This window comes from Talpa occidentalis, unplaced genomic scaffold (genome assembly GCF_014898055.3).
Source record: "Talpa occidentalis isolate TD23 unplaced genomic scaffold, MPIMG_talOcc4v2.1 talOcc4.10, whole genome shotgun sequence".
Taxonomy (NCBI): domain Eukaryota; kingdom Metazoa; phylum Chordata; class Mammalia; order Eulipotyphla; family Talpidae; genus Talpa; species Talpa occidentalis.
The window spans coordinates 38,622,690-38,640,646 of NW_023600993.1; the positions used below are offsets into that span (position 1 = coordinate 38,622,690).

The window sequence follows — 17,957 nt, forward strand, 5'->3', positions numbered from 1 at the left end:
GGCGCTCTATTAGGTGATGGGGATCTAGTGGTAAAGCAACACAGACGTAATTCCCCCTTCATTTGGTCTTTGCAATCTCATGGAGAGGATGGGTCTTTTAAAGCTGATAAATAAACACGTGAATAAAACACATTCTGCATTTAGGATAAGCTCTCTGAAGGGAACCAGAATCTGAGAAAGCAAAAATGTAGGGAGAGGCACCTTTCCTGGTTGTCAGGATGAACCTTTCTTAGGGACGACATTTTAAGCTGAGCCCTGAAGGAGGGAGAAGAAATGGCTAAGCAGAGATTGTGGTGGCAGCTCGTTCAGCCTGAGGAACAGTAGCTGCAAAAATCCTGATGTGTGGGGGTGTTCACTGAGTTGTGACTGGAATCTGTGGGTCTACATAGGATAGACTTCTGAAGGACGAGGTCCTGCTGATAGATTCCTGTGAGGGAACTTGCTGAGTGGAGCACTTGCTACTGATGTACAGCCCCTGTCCCCTCAGCCCTCGCCATTTCCACACTTGCCAGCCTGCCTTGCAGCTGTCAGCATCCAGTGAAGACCTCCCTGGCGCTGGCATTCACTCCTCTCAGGTGGGCAGCAGGCAGATGTGCCAGGGAATCAGCATCCCTCCACCAAAGACTGGTGAGCATGTCCACCTCAAAGATGGAATGTCTCTCAGGTGGATGCTTCACATGGCACCCAAAACCCCCCAGCGGGATTCAGCTCGAGGCACCCACACTGCTGACATCCTTGATAATGCACTTTGTATTGACCGCCCGTGTCCCTCTGCGTCGCTTTGCCATGTGCCTAGAGTATTTCCTGGGAACCTAGCCCAAGTAACAGCTGTGCTCTTAAATCCTGGTCTCAGGGTCTGCTATAGAAAGAACTCAAGTTAAGACACTAGAAGACTGATCATTCTCTGCAAAAATGGATTTGCTCTAGACTAGAGCTTCAAATGCAGGCCTGTGCTCACCCACATAGACTTTGGCAGTAACATGAGGGCACCAGGCACATTTTCCATTCTACCTCAGCTCTGGCATGTATATTCCCAGCACACCAGCCTGCTTGGAGAATTCACATGGACACTCAGAAGTACCAGGGGTTGTGGGATTTATGTTTTAATAATCCGAAGGTAGGCACTTTAAGGTTTTCGAGGTGGGATTCTGTGCTGCTTTACTGTTTGGCAAAAGGATTTGAGGAGGACAAAGCTTTTCTTTTCACTGGACACACTCTGACCTTTGTTTTACTAGATTAATTTCATATCTAAAGTGCCCCATCTTGGATGATGAATTAGCAATAAAAAGCTCATCAAAATGTAATTACATGCAATGTGTTGAATAATGATCTCTTAAAAATTCCTATAGATTTGTCTGCACCTCCTTTCCCCTCCGTGGGGGAAATGAGCCTCAGCTGCTAGCTACTAGCCCAGGCTCAGGAATGCAAACCCTAGCCTTATTTGAGGCTGATATGGGAGAGCTGGCTTCTATCATTGCCCAATGTCATCTAATTGATCAATTGCTTTTCTCCATGTGATGCACATCTTTATATAATTTAAGGGACCATCTCAATGGGGGTAGGAATACACAGGAAGTAGAAGCTCAAGGCAGAGTAAAACCCTCACCTCCCACATCTGGGGCAGGCTGTTGGGGGGAGAGGGTTATTAATTAAAATGTTAACTGCCCAGACAATAGCAGGCAGACCGGCATGGAGAATGCCAGGGAAGCCAGCACTAAAGCTTTCATAACTGTAAATTCCAGGAAAGTTTGATCCTCCTTAAAATAGGAAAACAGAGCCATCTGCATCCAAGAGGAGACTTGACTGAGCTGCTTGAGTGATGTCAGGCTCCCCTGGAGCCCCAGCTTGTTTCTCTCCAGAGAGGGAGACTGCTGGGCTCCAACAGGGAGAAACCTATCTTTCCTCTCCCTCTATGGAAGGGCCCTGGAAAACCTACAGCTGGGGCTGACAGCAGAATATTCAGATGATCCCAACAGTGTAAATGCCCACACTCATTTGAATAACTGAAGAATTCAATCATATGAATGCCAGTGATTATTCCTCCTGGAGTTTACATTTTAGAAAGACAGTGCATCTGAATCCCCATGAGAGCATTAAATTGCTATCTAATTAGCAGTCCCAAATTATATATATTTAAAAGATAATTAAAGGTTTGAAGGCTGTTGGAATAACTGGTTATACATTTAAATGAATCACTAGAAATTTGTTAGTAATGTGTGGAGTTTTCTTTTATTTCTTGCTTCCCTCTTTGAAGTTCAGTAGACCCAACCTCGCGGGTTAAGTCTGGTAGCGGTAAGATAAAGGCAGATGTTTTTAATTATTGCAGCTCAAACCTCCAAATAATTATAAGCAGCTGTCATTTTTACATAATCCTAAATGATAAGACCCAAAGAATGCAAATAAAAAAGTTGAGACCATGGGCTTTTTGGCACAATAATTTAATCCCCACCACACCCCCAACTGACCATTGAACTTCACTGAGGAGTGAGCCCAAACACTGTGTGTTCACTGGACTGTCATAACTCTGTGACAGGCACATATATTTCTGAACATACCTCCCAGGTATCAGTTCTACATTCTCTGTGGATGTCTGCAGGCAAAGGGAAACACGAATACACTAGGAATATTGAGGCAAAAACACAGTTTGACTAAACCAGGCAGGGCTTTTGCTGCAAATTCTCAGCCTTCCGCATCTCCTTGGGACCAGGTCTACCCCTGCCTTTGCCCCAAAGACCCCACGGGACTCCGATAGGTGGCCTGATAGGATTGTGAAGGTTGGTGTGTTTTTTTTTACCTTGTAGCTAAGGGTGTCACGGAGTTGAATGCATCCCTATACCCACTGGCAGGGCCAGAAATCCCAAGTGACAGGCTGCTCTGCCAGCTTCCATTTGGAGCTCTCGCTCTTGGGTCATGTCCGGAATCCGACGCTTTCCATGCCTGTCTCTCCCCACAAGGGCAGAGATTGCCTGAGAAGCAAGTCAAGGGGACATTGCCATCATCACAATGGCTTCTTCCATTGAACTTAATGACTGCAAAACAATAGGTAAAAGGCACACAGAATTTACCCCAGGCAGAGCTGAGGCCTCACTACGTAAGCCCCAAATCTAGACCATCATCTAAGAGGAACACACATGTGTACGTGTGCGCACGCACACACACACACACACACACACACACACACACACACTTACTCTCCAAATTAAATAAAAAACCTGAGGACCCCTCTGCTGAGGGCCAGCCAAGGCAAATTTAACTTGAGACAGGGGCCCTACTTGGCAGAAATGAGCCTAAATAGAAGAGATTGCCCAATGAAGTAAGCTTAATATCTTGGGGATGGGAAGGATAAACATGAAAGAGGAGGAAAATCAGATGGAGGGTTTATCAGAACATTCAGAAGTTGAGTGCTATCACAGTTTTGTTACCACTGCGCAATGAAGAAATGATAGGGGTTTAAGAAATCTATCCCAGGTATTAGAATCAACTGAAATATTCTAATTCTTCCAATTGCCAGAAAGTCTCCTTTGGAATTTGTAAATTTCTAAGCTTTATTCCAGGAAGATCATTTGGGAGTGACTGAGAGGGCTAAAGGCATGGATCTGATTCCCAGTCTGCAACAGGTTTGATATTAATGTGGGTTGGATGCCCCTTAAATGAAGCTCATGCTCATCAGGCTCAAATCCAAATGGCACTTCCATCTATATTTAATGGGAAGATTCCTTTGAAAGCCAGTCTGCAGCAAAACTCTGATCAGTGGAATTCCAGGGCCTGGTTGGTGATGACCAGTCACCAAGCAGTCACCTCTTCCTGTGTCTCCCCAGGACACATCTCAGGTCCATCTATAAGAAGCTCATCAGTGCATACTCTCCATGGGGCAGGGCTCTCTCTGAGGCTAGATTCCATGCTGAACTAGAAATAGTTTCTTTCCCAAAGATGCTTGAAACCTAGTGAAGGAGACAGGCAAGCAAGCAACTAATTTTCTGTAGAGTATGATGAGTGTGGAAATAGAGCTCTACCAGAAGTTGGGGAGCTATGGGAAGAACTTGCACTGGCCTTGGAATGGTCAACACAGAGAAGCTTCAAGTCCTAAGTTGCCACTTGTCTCTGAGTTGGAGTGAAGAGTGTTGGAAACATATGGGCTGGTGTGTACTAAGAGAGGCTCAAAGACAAGAATGACAGCGGCCTTTTTAGCAGCCTGCTCAGTCTAGCTGGGAGTATGGTGATCAGCAGGAGGGAGGGAGGCAGTGAGGAGAGGCAGAGTGGTGGTGACTTGAGACATTCTGGAATGTTGGCATCATCCTATCAGGCATCAGCAGGCACAAGGATTCCAGGACAAGCAGTAATATGATTTTATTTGGGTTTCAGGAGACTTCCCCCTTGCTGGGCCCTGGAGAATGGATTGCAGGGTTAGAGTTCAGGCAGGAGGCACTTGATGCCATCAAAGGAAGAGGGAATGTGACCACCAACCAAGTTGGTAGCAAAAGGATAGAGAATGTGATTCAATTTCAAGAAATACAAGCTAGAAAAAATAGCAGTGATTGTCTGATGAGCTATAGTTGCTTTGCTGGCCCACTGGCCTCTCTTTCCAATTATTTTGGCCTGTTCCAACCCCTGCCCACGTCTCCATGATCACAAACAAATATAAAACCCAGAGGACTCAGTCAGCCTCCCAGTGGACTTTTGGTTTTCCTATGAATCCTGGGTGACATCAGCAGTCTCTTGGGACGTGTCAGACCAGCATGCATCCAGAAACATTTTACTAGATATATTAGTAGAATTGAAAACTAAGTATTTTGCTATGTCATGAACCCAGTGGGCAGATGGGTTGGAAAGAGGATCACATGTATGTGTTTGCTTTAAAGCCCTGTGTCCCCAGGGAGGTGCAGACCAAGGAAGGGAGAGGTACTCTATCTGGAAAGATCAGAGAAATTTGATGAAAGACCTAGCCACAAAGATGGGTCCCTTCATCTTTACTTTCACAAATATCTTTTAAAAATTTAGCAGAAAAATAAACAAAATAAAGCTGTCCTGTGAAATATCTACCTAACTAAAACTGCACACTCGTGTGCATACTCACAGATGCATTCAGAAGGTCAAGGAATCGGAGGCTGAAACACTAACAGGCATCAACCAGAGTCAAGGGTGGCAGCAGCTGCCTTGGAAGGAAGGATTCTTTCCCCTTTTTTTCTGCATCTCTTTATTTACTTCACTTGCCAATTCATTGTGAGCTTCCTGCACTTTGTGTCATTTAGCTCAAAAATCTTGCGGTTGAAAGGTCTCTCTGTCTTGATCACAGAGCTTGTGCATCCTTGCCCAGTGAGTGACTGACAGTGATGCACCCACATTTCTGACCTAGGTGAACAGCAGAGAGCTCACTGGCTGTGAATGTTAGCTGAGGCATCACTGGAAGTTTCACCCCTCTGTCCCCGGACTGGTTGACTCAGTTTCCGATCTCACCAGAGCAGGAAGAAATTCATTGTCTTTGCAGTTCCAGAACTGAAGCCAATTTGTGGTACCTAATTGTACCCCACATTCAATCTGACCAGTTCCAAATAGCCCAGGGCCTTCCGATGTAGTTAACTGCTCAAAGGAATAATGCCAATAAAGTTCTGCAAATGCAAAAAATAAAGTTACTTATCTAAGGTCACAGAACATACTCTCCAACTCTGCAGGCCCTCCCTTGACTCTCGATGCTGTCTCCTAACGACTCAGTGGATGGGAAGCCTTTATATGAAATTGGCTTTGGAATATGCACATGTTTATTCTCAAGCACCCAGCGCAACTTGACTTGAAACGAAATTCCTTCTGTAGTCAAATGCTCCACTGTTAAACTATACTCCCTTGAAATTCCTTCTGAGGGCTGTCTTGCACTAAATTTGCCCAGGACACCTTACTGAGGGGTTTGTCTCTAAGTGTTGTAATTGATCAGTGAAACAGTCCGCGCCTCCTGCCCCCCCCCCCAACTATCCATGTGGCCCATATTTTGCCTGTAACTTCTATTCACGTCTTTCCTCTCTGCTGAGCAATGGGCTTTTCTTTGAACCTCCCATTTCCCTGGGTCAGCAGCCTGGAGTTCCACTCTGCTCCCTACCACCAGAGCCCCCTCTTCCTATCCCTTTGCTGCCACCCCAAACATTCAGTACATTTTCATTTCATGACTAGATTGGTACTACAAGACAGACTGTTTTTTTGAAAATGGGAATTTCAATCCATCTGCGGTGCAGTAAGCTGAGTTTGACCTACAAAGCCTGGTGGTGAGGCTGGGCCACCTCCTCCCCACACACAGCGCGTGACTCATGATGACTTGGGACACTGATTAAGATAAAGGTCATTCGAGTTTTCAAAGAGGCCTGTTAATTGTTGTTTTTTTTTTTTTTTAAATACCAAAGCTGTTTTATTTTTACAGCGATCAAAAGGATTTTGTAATCATACTAAAGAGAGCACGTACAACTTTTCATCTCTGAGACACTTAAAAACATTAATTAATACAAGCACAGTACCTTTTAGAAAAAGCAAAAGACTTGTCGTCTGGACATGTCCTGTTGCCTCTCTCCCTCCTTCCGGCTGCTTTCTGACACACCCTTGTGGCCCTGTTCCCTTCCGTGTCTCTGGGCTTCTCATCTTCCCTTGAACTTGATGAATTTCATTTCCAAATACAGACTCATTGGAATTCCTCTCTTGGCATAATGTCAATGTCATCCCATCATGTATCTTATCTAGAAAAGTCTGGGCTCCTGCGGGGTCACATACCCAAAGGGGATGGCAGGGTTTTGATGGAATTCCTTGCTACAATGATATCGTCAGGTGCTACCAGACTTCTCTAAGGCCCAGGGTAGGATATTGGTTCTTGGGCATTGTATAAAGAAAGGATTGTCTCCAGGGCCTGAGGAGGGACACTAGCTCCCGGTACTGGTGAGGCACACTGCAGTTGTCCTTAGTCCAAGACTGATTCCCACATCCTTGGCTGGCAAGGTGAGTTCCAGGGCAGCCCAGATGAGTCAGATGTTAATAGCCATGAATGGCTGGTGGAATTTGGCTTCCAAAGTGGATCTGTCCCCATTAATATGCCTGCTACGTGCTGTCCCATAGTAGTAGCTTCTGGGCTGAGGGCCTGAGTTACAGAGGAGGCTTCCTCAAGGGAGGCAGGACAGAGGGTGGTGGGTGAAGAGCAGTGGATCAGACACCAGGCAGCCATGAGTTCAACTCTTGAGTCCACTGTGTATTCATAAGTCACCAATGGCTGCATCCTGGGGCTCTGTACTTTCCAGCTCCTGAGCCATTATCCCTCCCTTGGAGTTGTGATACCTGTGAGAATCAAGCAAGATCTGTACAGTGCTTGCTCGTCATGAAGAGTGATAGAAGGTGAGGGAAGCTGGCCAGCAGAAAACATTTGTGCTTTTTTTTTTTTTTTTTTTAGCTAAAGGCAGTCACTTGGAAAGCAGAACAGATTGGTTGCTACATTTTATAAATTCCTTGTTGGAGAAACAATGAACTTAGAAAACTCAAAACAGTGACTGCTTCAAAGTCCTTCCCTTTGGGAAAGATAGCAGGATTCGGGTGGCAGTCCCAGCATGCTGCTAGTGAAGGCGACATTTACTTTTATTTTTTGTACTTTTTATTATTTTCCAAATTTTCTACAATGAGTCATTATTACATGGATAATGAGGGGGGAACAAAACCAGCAAACACTCAAACTGTTTCCACTGTAGCCAGGAGGGGGTGGCTGACACAAGATGGGGAACATCTTTACCTTGGGGCCACCTCCCCCGAAGCCCCTTGTGTGTGATGTGATCATTGGAGACCTTGACTTGCAAATTCTAGGGGAAGAGACTATGGCTGCTTTGTCATAGGCCCTTCCCAGGCCATGGGGCCACATCCTTGTTTGTGGCCCCTCATGTTTGACCTTGAGAAGTGGCCACCAAACCAAGCAGTACTCTTCAGAGCCTTCTATCCTGTGAGTATCCTCTCTGGGTATGAGTGGGGCGAGGCTGCCGCTTCTCCTAAGTCAGCAGCAGAGGTATGAGCAACTATGAGAGCCGGCCAAACGGGCATGCTCACGAGCCCGTTCAAGTCAGGCCATGCTCTCGGTGCAACCCTAGTTATATATATATACCCTTTGCTTGTTACCCCTGCCCTGTGAGCTGAAGGCCAGTACCTTCTTCTTACAGAGATCATCATGGGGCTCAGCAAACTGCACTAACCCTAGGAGGAGACTTGATCAGAATCTTAGGCCTACTCTGGATCCCTGGCTTTTAGCCACTCTCCCAACAGGCCTGATGGTGAATTGTGACTGTGCCTGGAGGGCTAGAGATTATCCTTCTCTGATAGTTTCTCCACACTTTCCCCCAGCCTACCTGGGCCTAACTCAGGGGCCTGATAAATATTCAGTGTCCAACAGTATTTTGCATGTGAGGGTCAACAATTGAGGCAGTAGGGAATAAATGAAGGAAGAAGGAAATGAATGAAGTGCCCGGAGGGAATTAGCTATTGTGTTGGCAACATGCAGTGATAAAGAAAAGAAACAGGAGTCATGCAGCAGGCTGTAGGATGCTATTTGGGGCTCAAGAACAAGATCTTGGCCTTTTTATTGACAGAGAAAAGGGCAGGTCAAACTGAATATGGATATAGAGCTTTAGAGAGGGTGAATCTGATGATATACTGACCCCCACCCATGGCGTCAATCTTATTAATATGGTGTTCCAGTGATCAGTCCCAGGACACAATGTACATCAGTCAATGGTCCCCTGGATTTTCCTGGTCATACCTTGTGATGTCTACCCATTGCCCCAAGGCCATCAAGCGTCCTGCTCTTGTCTAACTTGAAAGGAGCCTTGTAAACCCACAATTAGCATCTTGCTCTCTTGCATGTGGAGGGGAGCAGACTTGCCACCTTTCCTTCTGCCAAAACTGCCACTTTAACCTCTGAGACAAGGGGAGATGCAGGGCCTTGGAGGAGGCAGTGAAGGTGAAGAGAAGGTGAAGGGAAGGTGAAGCTGAGCGTCTGGCTGCTTCAGGAGAGGAACATCTGCCCAGACAATGGCTGGCTCCCAGCTTTGGCCACGCCCCTCTCCAGATGGCATTAGCTTTGGGCAAGGTTTCTTCCTTCCTAGTTGTAGGCCTCCTACCCCCATGTCCTTCCTTCCTGTTGGCAGCTTGGAATGGCACAGAATTTATCAGTCATTAGCACACACAAAATATGCTTCACAGAGGCTGCCTGGGTGTATGTAGCTGATTTCCTCTGGAAATCTTCTGTGTTTCCAAAAGAACACAGAAAAAGAGAAGCCGTTTTGGGTTTTTCCAAACCAGTGTGAACATGGCCGTTACTTCAGCCCATCCATAGGTTTCCAAAGTTGGTCTGTGAGCACAACACAAAAGAGCACTTAGGTGTAGACAATTATGCATGGCTGGAAGGTTCTGGCAGTTGCGGCATGCCCCTGCTTGGGTCCAGCTTGCTCCTCAGATGGGTGCCCTCCTTGTCCCATCCTCCTAGGCCACAGGCTGGTTTGTGTGTTCACATCTGGCCTTTATTTGAAACTCCACCTCAAAGTATTTCATAGCACAGAATATCTTTCCTTATTAAATTCTCCCGCACATATTTTTTTCATAAAGCAGGCACCAAAAACTACAAACCTACCTGTGGCTCTTAAAGTATCTGTTTATAAACCTTTGGAAACCGTTTGCAATTCGTTAATCACATTTTCAAAGGAAGTTACAGATTATAGATACACTAACAAATGCCATATACGATGCCTCAGCCCAGTAACGAGATCCTCACGTAGGGGAAGAGGGAGAGGGATGGGGGACCTGGGGTTTGTCCCAGGCCGAATCCCATGGGAGAGGGGAAATCTGACCTAGGAGTCTGAGATGCGAGATTTTAGTTCTTTTCCTGTCATTCTTTTACACTGTGGCCTCACGTTTGTCCTCGCTGGGATGGCAGGTACAGGAGACCAGCATGCAGTCATCAGTCTGGATTAGCAATGAGGTGTTTTGCAAAGCACATATTCCTAAATCATAATTCAAACTCCAACATTTGTGAACACTTCACTCAAACTATATGTTGGAAGTAGTTCATTTAAAAGGTAAAAAAAAAATGAAAGCACTAGATCTGTACACACTGGGACGCTTTGACTGCTTATGCCTGAAACCCAAGTCGGCTTTAAAACAATCTTGGAAAAGGCAGGGGGATAATGTGAAGGGAAGGCATTGGTCCATGCAGCGTCCAGGAGTATAATTGCCTCAGGCATAGCTTGAGGAAGGTGAGCACAGCATGTTTTCAGGCCCTCTTTCATAGCTGTTCTCTGCTCTCTGCTGGTTTCATTCTCAGGAAGGCTCTCTGCAGTAGTGGGAGAGATGGCCATGAGGAGCTCAAATTCACATGCTACCACCTTAGCAACACCAGTGGATGGAGCGCCCTTCTTTTCCAGCTAAATCTGGAAAAGCATCCTAGACGGAGTCTCATTTGAGTGACATGAGTTATGGCCCCAATCCTGAGCCAGTCTCTCTGTCCTGGAGAGAGGGCCCTCCTTCACGGGACCAGGTCATCTGCCCACTCTGAGCTAGGGATGGTCTGGCCCTCACTAGGACTCTCTTAGCTGAGAGTGGGGTCCCTGGGCTTCCCTGTAGAAAGAAAACCAAAACGACTATCTTGCAATGTGAGGAATGGTGAGCAGGTGTCTTCCTAATGAAGGTCTGATCTCTAACCTTTCATATGCTTTCTTAATGGGAGAAAAGATGAGGGTAGATTTAGCATCTTCATGTGGAGTTTATTACCTCCCTTAACCTGTTTCATCTATGCAACAGCCTGCTAACTTTTCCTTTTCTCACCCAAATCAATCACGCTGCCATATTATTGCATGATCTAAAGGAGTTCACCCATGAACAAAGACCGGATGGGAAGTTTTTAGACCTGTTTTACATATCTGGTAAAGCAGGCATTGTAGAGGGACATTCAGTAAGCAGAGTTTCCAAGGCAGGATCCCAGCCCTGATTGTTTCTTTCAATAAAATTAAATTATAGGAACATGCTGTGATATGGAATGTGGTGGCTTATTGTCCAGTTCACTGAGAAATGTTCTTTGCCTCACTTTCTGATCACATCAAGTGTCTTGAATACCAAAAATCCAATGCATTTCTCAAGGAGTTATTTTTCTTTTAATGAAGAAATACATCCAGGAATGTTAAATAGTGATTCTTTAGATCACTGTGGGTCCCACTTTCACCAGATGCCATCGAAAAGGACTTTGACTCTTTAGCACATGCATGAATCTTTCTGCCAGGAGAATCTTGGGTCCCAACTTGGTATTAAGGACAGAACTGTGGGTGTATGAGATACCACCAGAAGAATTATCTTTAACAAACATCTCCTGCCTGCCCATGATCTGTAGCACAGTGACCTGAAAAGTTACTGAATGGGTCTCCTTCATTTCAAGGAAATGAGATATTACCAACTATATATGAGAAACCTATGTCTTCACCAAGGTCACACCTTTCAGGAGTCATACTAGCTGCATATTGAGGGCTTATTCTGTGCCTGCCATCTGATGCTTACCATTTTACATACTTATGTAATTAATCCCCTCAACTGACCTTTGCTGTGAAGGTACAGTGATTTTTCACATTTTGCAGCAGAGAAAAGGGAGCTTGGAGCAGCTGAGTGCTTTCCTCAAGGTCACAAGCCCAGTAAGTGAGGGGACCACTGTGTTCTCTTTTTCTAACCAATATGGGTGGGCACATTTCCTGAGGATGAAGGTGCCCTGGACCATGGGGTCACTTTAGTCCTTACAGTGATTGGCATAGCATGAGGCTTAGATATGAAAGTTTGGTCAGAGATTTGTAATAGGTGGGGGTGTCCTCCCCCACACTGGCTCTATGATTTTATTTATTTTGTTATTTAAATGTTTAGGGTCCATTTTCCTATGCACATGAGGGGCAATAAATTCATCTTATGGAGCAGAAGTAAGAGCAATAAACTGCAAGCAAGTACTTGGAAAAGAATGAAGTATTGTTTAATTGACTTTAGACTTGGTAGCTTGCACTTACAAGGTGTCTGATAAATGTATGTTGAAAAATGAATAAAGAAGCTGTTTGAAGTGGCTAAAGAAAGAACTCCCCTGCCCCCCTGAAAATGGTTTAGGCCTAGCATTAGGTTACCTGAGAAATTTGGAAAGTTCTGCTTATTAAGGTCAGAAGCTGCATAAAGTTCTGGGGTGAGTGTCTCTGCAATGATACTTACTAAAATGGGACTTGGGGGCCTCCCCGGTGGCGCAGCGGTTGAGCGCAGCCCATAGCCTCTGCAGCGCTGGTTCGATCCCCGTAGCCTCTGCAGCGCCGGTTCGCTCCCCGGCCACCGGAGGAGGGTCCCACATGGCGCGCAGACCTCTCCTGCCGCCCGCTGCTCCCCTCAGCAGTGTACTTCGGTCCTTCTGCCTGCTCTGCTCCCTGCTCTGGCTCTGGTGAATTCTCTCACCCTCCTGCGCTTCTGACTGTACCCAGTACTTGTATAAATAAATGAATAAATCTTAAAAAAATAAATAAAATGGGACTTGGGGGAACATTGGCACAGGTAATAAGTCCCCAAGAATATCTGAGTCTGTCTTCTCAGGGGCCCAACCCAAGTCTTAGCATTGTGCACCCCTCCCTCATTACACCTTCTCTCTGTGAGACCTGGGTGACAGTCCCACTGACCTCGTTCCTGTGCTGCCTGCTCAGCACCAGCCTGGTTCTCTTGAGGGCCGGAGCACCCATGCACGCAGGCACTTTTCATAATAGCATCCAACTGCGGATCTGCTATCATTTAGAGCAGCTTCTGGGGGAAACACTTCCCTTCCTCTTCATCTGGAGTGGATCTGATGTCGTCAAACTGACCGTGAATGAGTGTTATTTGGAAACCTGAGAGAAACTGTTGACCAAGGTGGTCAAGCCCAGCGCCCATGAGAGGCCAGCAGCCTCTGAGTGTCTGCAAGTTCCCGAGAGCAGCTGAAGAGGAGAGAAGAGGGCAGGAAGAACACTTGGTCCGTTTGGTCTGCCACAAATGGAGATCTGCCTTGTGTGGCCTCTGTCCCCTGGACTCCAGGGAAGCCTGTTTAGACCTGTTTGATTCCCTGGTGGTGATCATGGAATCACCAGTGTGCCTTCAGCACCTGTCTCCAGAGCAGCCGTACAGGGTCCAAAATGGTAACCTGCGGTTTAGGGTCTTATGGCACTTAGGGCGATACAGTATATCAGAGTCTGAGCAGTTAAATCAAAAGATAACTGTTTTATAGAGACCAAAGGAAAAAAATAAAATAAAACTATGCACACATAAATATTTTCTCAAAGTCCCGTTAACCATGTCATATCTTAGAACTTTAAAGGGGGTTGCATATGCTTAGCCTGCAGTAGAGGGCAGACTTTCCTACATTATAAACACCCCAACAACCAACATTTAAAGGCCCGAGACATGAAAGTCCAGACACATGAACGTCCAGTAGATAAAATAGTAGGCAATTTATCTGACTGACTAACACCAGTGATTTAGGGGGAAAAACTAAAACCACTTCCCCGGTTATTAATGCACTCATCAGCTTTTCCAGAGAGAGGCCCTAATGGCCACTAAATCTGGCAGTGATTCCCAGCGCCCACATCTACTCCAGGTAAAGAAGCCGCGCACTGCTCGCTTCTGTGGTGGCCAGTGGGATAACAAGGAAAAGGCTCTGTGCCTGCAACATGTTACCAGGAGGTTGAAGCCAACTGTGGAGCTCAGTGCTTTTGTTTCCTAGCCAAGGAGAACGAGCTAGGTTCGAGCAGGAGGTGAGGTAGAGAGAGCTGTTAAACAGAGAGGATGGGATATGACTGGGTTCTTGGTGAACCAGTTTAAGAAACCCTTTCCTGGGTCAGGGAACAGTGAGACTCTAGAGCTTTGGAGTAGAGGAGAAGGTTCTCTGCCACTACACAAATACCATGCAAGGAAGGCACGAGATTTGCATAGCACCTGGCATATAGAGAACTAAGGAGTCCATTAGGTAAATTCACATCAGGCAATGAGTTGACAGTACATTTCCCAGCTCGGAGAAAATGTTTGCAGGCATCTGGCCTTGACTTTAAAACCATTAAAACTTCTAGGAATGCCTGCCTGCTGGACTTCTCACCGATATCTGTCCACGCACGGTCTCCATCATGAAGCAGAATTTGAGAGGATAAAGAATTGCCCTGGATGATCTCATGGAACCATTTTCTTGTTCTTTCCTTCTCCCCCGCTAGTATGAAGAAGGAAAGAAGAGAAGGAAACCTAACTACAGTAGCGTTGACCTCTCCGAGGTGGAGTGGGAAGACCGAGATGATGTGGTAAGTGATTTGTTGTTTGCTGAAGCGGGAGCTGCCCTGGGCCCATGTCTGAAGACTGGGCTAGGAGCAGGCTGAGAAGCCCGCCAGAGGGACACCTGGTCACCAGGGGGACATGGAGACCATGGGTCTCTTTACCACATTTGGCATCTTATAGCTCTCCCCCTGGTTGGACAAGCCCATCACCCATGTGCCCTGTGAGGTCTGCTGAAACCACCCCCTGGTGGGCTCTGGTCCTTGCGGCAGCAGATCAGTCTAGACTCCTCAGTGCGGTTGATGGCACCTCAGCCCTTGAGAGCCCAGACAGGCGCAGAAAACTCCGCCTGATGCTCATCGGGGGCACTTGCAGCCCATCCTCTGGACAGCCAGATCTACCTGTCAGGACAGCACAGGCTTCAGAGAGCAGCCCCAAGCTTTGCAGACCCACTTTCCTCCAGCTTGGTGCCGCCCCAGCCTTTTTCTCCTCTCTGGCCACACTGCAATAGCTCACATGCTTATTTCCCACACAGATTCAGCCTTTGGTACTGTATCAAAAGCTTTCCTTATGCCCACAATTTAACCCCGTCAGTCTTCTTGTTACTTCCTCAATAAATCAGATTTGTTAGACACGGCTGCCTTTGTGTGAATCCAGGCGGACTGTCCTTAATTAAATCGTAACTTCCCAGGTGTTCCCATCTGGATCCTGCCTCTTCACTTTTTCTCTGGTTTCTTTGTGCCAAGTCCGCATTTCTCTGCCCGCAGCCTCCTGATTTGTCTGAAGGCCTTTCTTAAGTCCCTCGGTTGAGTCAGCATTGTTTCCATCCCTCACTGTCCTACTTTCCTAAGGGATGTTGAGGGGAACCATTTGAAATCCTCAGCCTGGTTCTATGCTTCCAGAAATATGGCCCATATCACAGTCCTCTTGCTGTGGCTTTTTCTTGCTTTACATCCTCTGCTCCCTGGATGTCTCAGCTAGCATAAATCTCTTTAGGCATTTCTTCCTTGCCTATAAAATACAAAAGTCATATCTGTTTTAGAAATTTAACCTATTTCCTTCTTCATCTGTCCTGTCTTTTAAAACCCAAGTTCAGGGCCTCCCTGGTGGCATAGGGGTTAAAGACACAGTGCTATCAGGCTATCGCCAGCCACTGCAGCATGAGTTCAATCCCCAGCAGGCCAGGGAGGTGACCCACAGGGTGCAGCAGACCTCTCCTGTCTCACCCGCTGCTCCCCTCAGCAGTGTATTTCAGGGGATCTGCCTGTTCTGCTCCCCACTCTCTCTAGTAAATCCTCTCACCCCCTACACCTCTGGTCTGCACCCCAGTTCTTGTGTACATAAATAAATAAATCTTTAGAAAAAAATGAATAAATAAATAAAACCCAAGTTCAAACAAATAACTTTATGTTTGATAAAAAGTTACCCCCACTCTTTGCCGACATGCCAATGGCTTAAAATTGTGTCAGTTCAATCACCAGTAGTGTTTTACATCTTGTTCTTTAAGCATTGTCTTCAGGATTCACAGCAAATTTTCTTCATTGTGGTGTAGCCAACACACATAGCCCCCTTTTCAACCTGCTCACCCCAGGAAGTGGGCTATGCGGCTGTGAGACACGCAGCTCAGCCCTCAGACTGACTGGATTCAGATCCCACCTCTATTATTTGCCGACTGGTGGTTTCTCAGGCAAGCAGTTATCCTCTCTGCACTTCAGTTTTGTTTTTTGTTCTTTTTCTTCCCCAATATAGTGAGTGTAATGTTAATAGTACCAACCTCGTGGGGTATTGTGAATATTAATCATGTTAATCTATTGAAAGATAAAAAATGCTTGCATTGTTTGGATATGGTGAGCATTCAGTGAGTGCTGGCTCTTATTAGTATTATTCTCATCACCATCAATCCTCAGGCAACCTTCTCATTAATGAATGTCCCATAGACTTAACAGTTGCTAAATTATCTCATGAATCTTCGAGAGATGCATTCCATGGTTTTTTGCTTTACTTCAATTTTCACTTAATCTGTTACTTTATTTTGACTTTACTGGCCCTTTTGTTTTCTTTCCCAGAAGACTTCAACCTTGTTGTCAACATGGTTCTCCACCCCTTCATCATTTCCACTTTAATTAATATGGAAGGCAAACTTGATTATGTCCCTTCTGACTTCAGAGTCCCACGGTCCGGAAGCACGCCCTCGGCTAGTTAATGCTGAGTTGACACTCGCTTCTCTTTCGTGTGTTACTTGAAGGGATTTATTTCTCAGCTCACTCTAATCATCACCTGGGCCTCCGTTAATCTGCAGTGAGCCAATATCTCCTTTCACTAATGATGGTTTGGAAAATGCCTTTTATTCCCTTGCCTCATTTTTTCTCATCGGAGGGACAGCACATCAAATCCCCAGCCCTGCACATATGTTCTTCACCTCTGTCCCATTTACGTTACTGGTTTCTGGATGTCCACCTTCCGAATACCCACATCTCCAACACATGCAATGCTCTGCTTCTACACAAACTGGTCTCTGGTTGCGTCTTTGAGTTGGGTCTTTTGTCCTACCACCTTGGGAGCCTTGATATCTTTTGAAAAAATGAATTCCTTCATAATTAATACTTTTGATTGTGAACATTCACATCACTTTCTCTACTAGGGATTTGAATCTCATTGATTGGATAATTCTGGAATCTATACAGAGCATCTTTGAGGAGTCTACATAAGATCCCACATGCCCATGTGCCCATTGTGGGGGTTTTCAGGAAGGTAGCAGAGGGCAGCCTTTAGGTCAAGACCTGGTAAATGCAGCACAAGCAGAAGTCACTGAGACAAGCAGCGCACGTCTGCCCTGCTGCAGAGAACTTCTTTGGAGAGAACATCTTTCAGTAGCCAGACTTCTGAGTTTTAGGACTATATCCATAACAGGTCCTGTGTGTTTCCAAAAAAAAAAAAGACATGAGGCTGCATGTACTAGTAAAACACATGCAAAATAGACTAGCTAAAATTAAACTAAGAAAAATGAGAGAAATTAGGAACCATTTAGATGAATGGGCCTTCTGACTGCAGGATGCTTTAGGCATTATGTCAACAGCACAATGAGTAGGACAGGGCTATGAGAACCCATGAGCCAGGAAGGGACCAAAAGGCACGCACAGCACTGCCTGAATCATCACCTCTTAGGAGGTGATCTTCTAATCATCACCTCTTAGAGGAAAATAGTGTATATTCTTGGGTTATCAATTCCTAGAGAGGGTTGAAGGAGTTAAGGGTGGTTTTATTCCCAAACTTTCCACAATAATCAATTATTTGTACAAACAAAAAAAATGCTAATAGAAGTTACATTAAGTTATATTAGCATTAACAAAATGCTCTATGGATGGATGGTATTTTTCTCACAACAATCCTACAGAGTAGTTGTTACTGCCATCCTCACTTTACAGATGAGGAAACTGAGGCAGGGAATTTCTATCACAGTCCAAACCTGACTCCACAGTTCTCCATCATTTTGGTATGTCTTAGAAAGAGCCCCTGAGTCCAAAAGTCTTTGAAGACTCTCTCAGTGCCCCACAATGTAGGTGTTATCCTCTCCTGAGGGGCGCAAAGAAGATGGAAAGTGCCTCACATATGGCCAATAATCAAATGCTTGCCACACGGTGGGGTGGCTAATGCTCCATCAGATTCTG

General features: G+C 45.8%; 1 protein-coding gene across 1 annotated transcript in view; it reads left to right on the forward strand.

The window, feature by feature from the left end:
- The window catches only part of CACNA2D3 (calcium voltage-gated channel auxiliary subunit alpha2delta 3), an 807,400-nt gene that overhangs the window by 609,081 nt on the left and 180,362 nt on the right, over positions 1–17,957 (forward strand). The window contains 1 exon segment of the mRNA XM_054694676.1: positions 14,235–14,318. Within this exon segment, the coding sequence (XP_054550651.1) occupies positions 14,235–14,318 (84 nt within the window).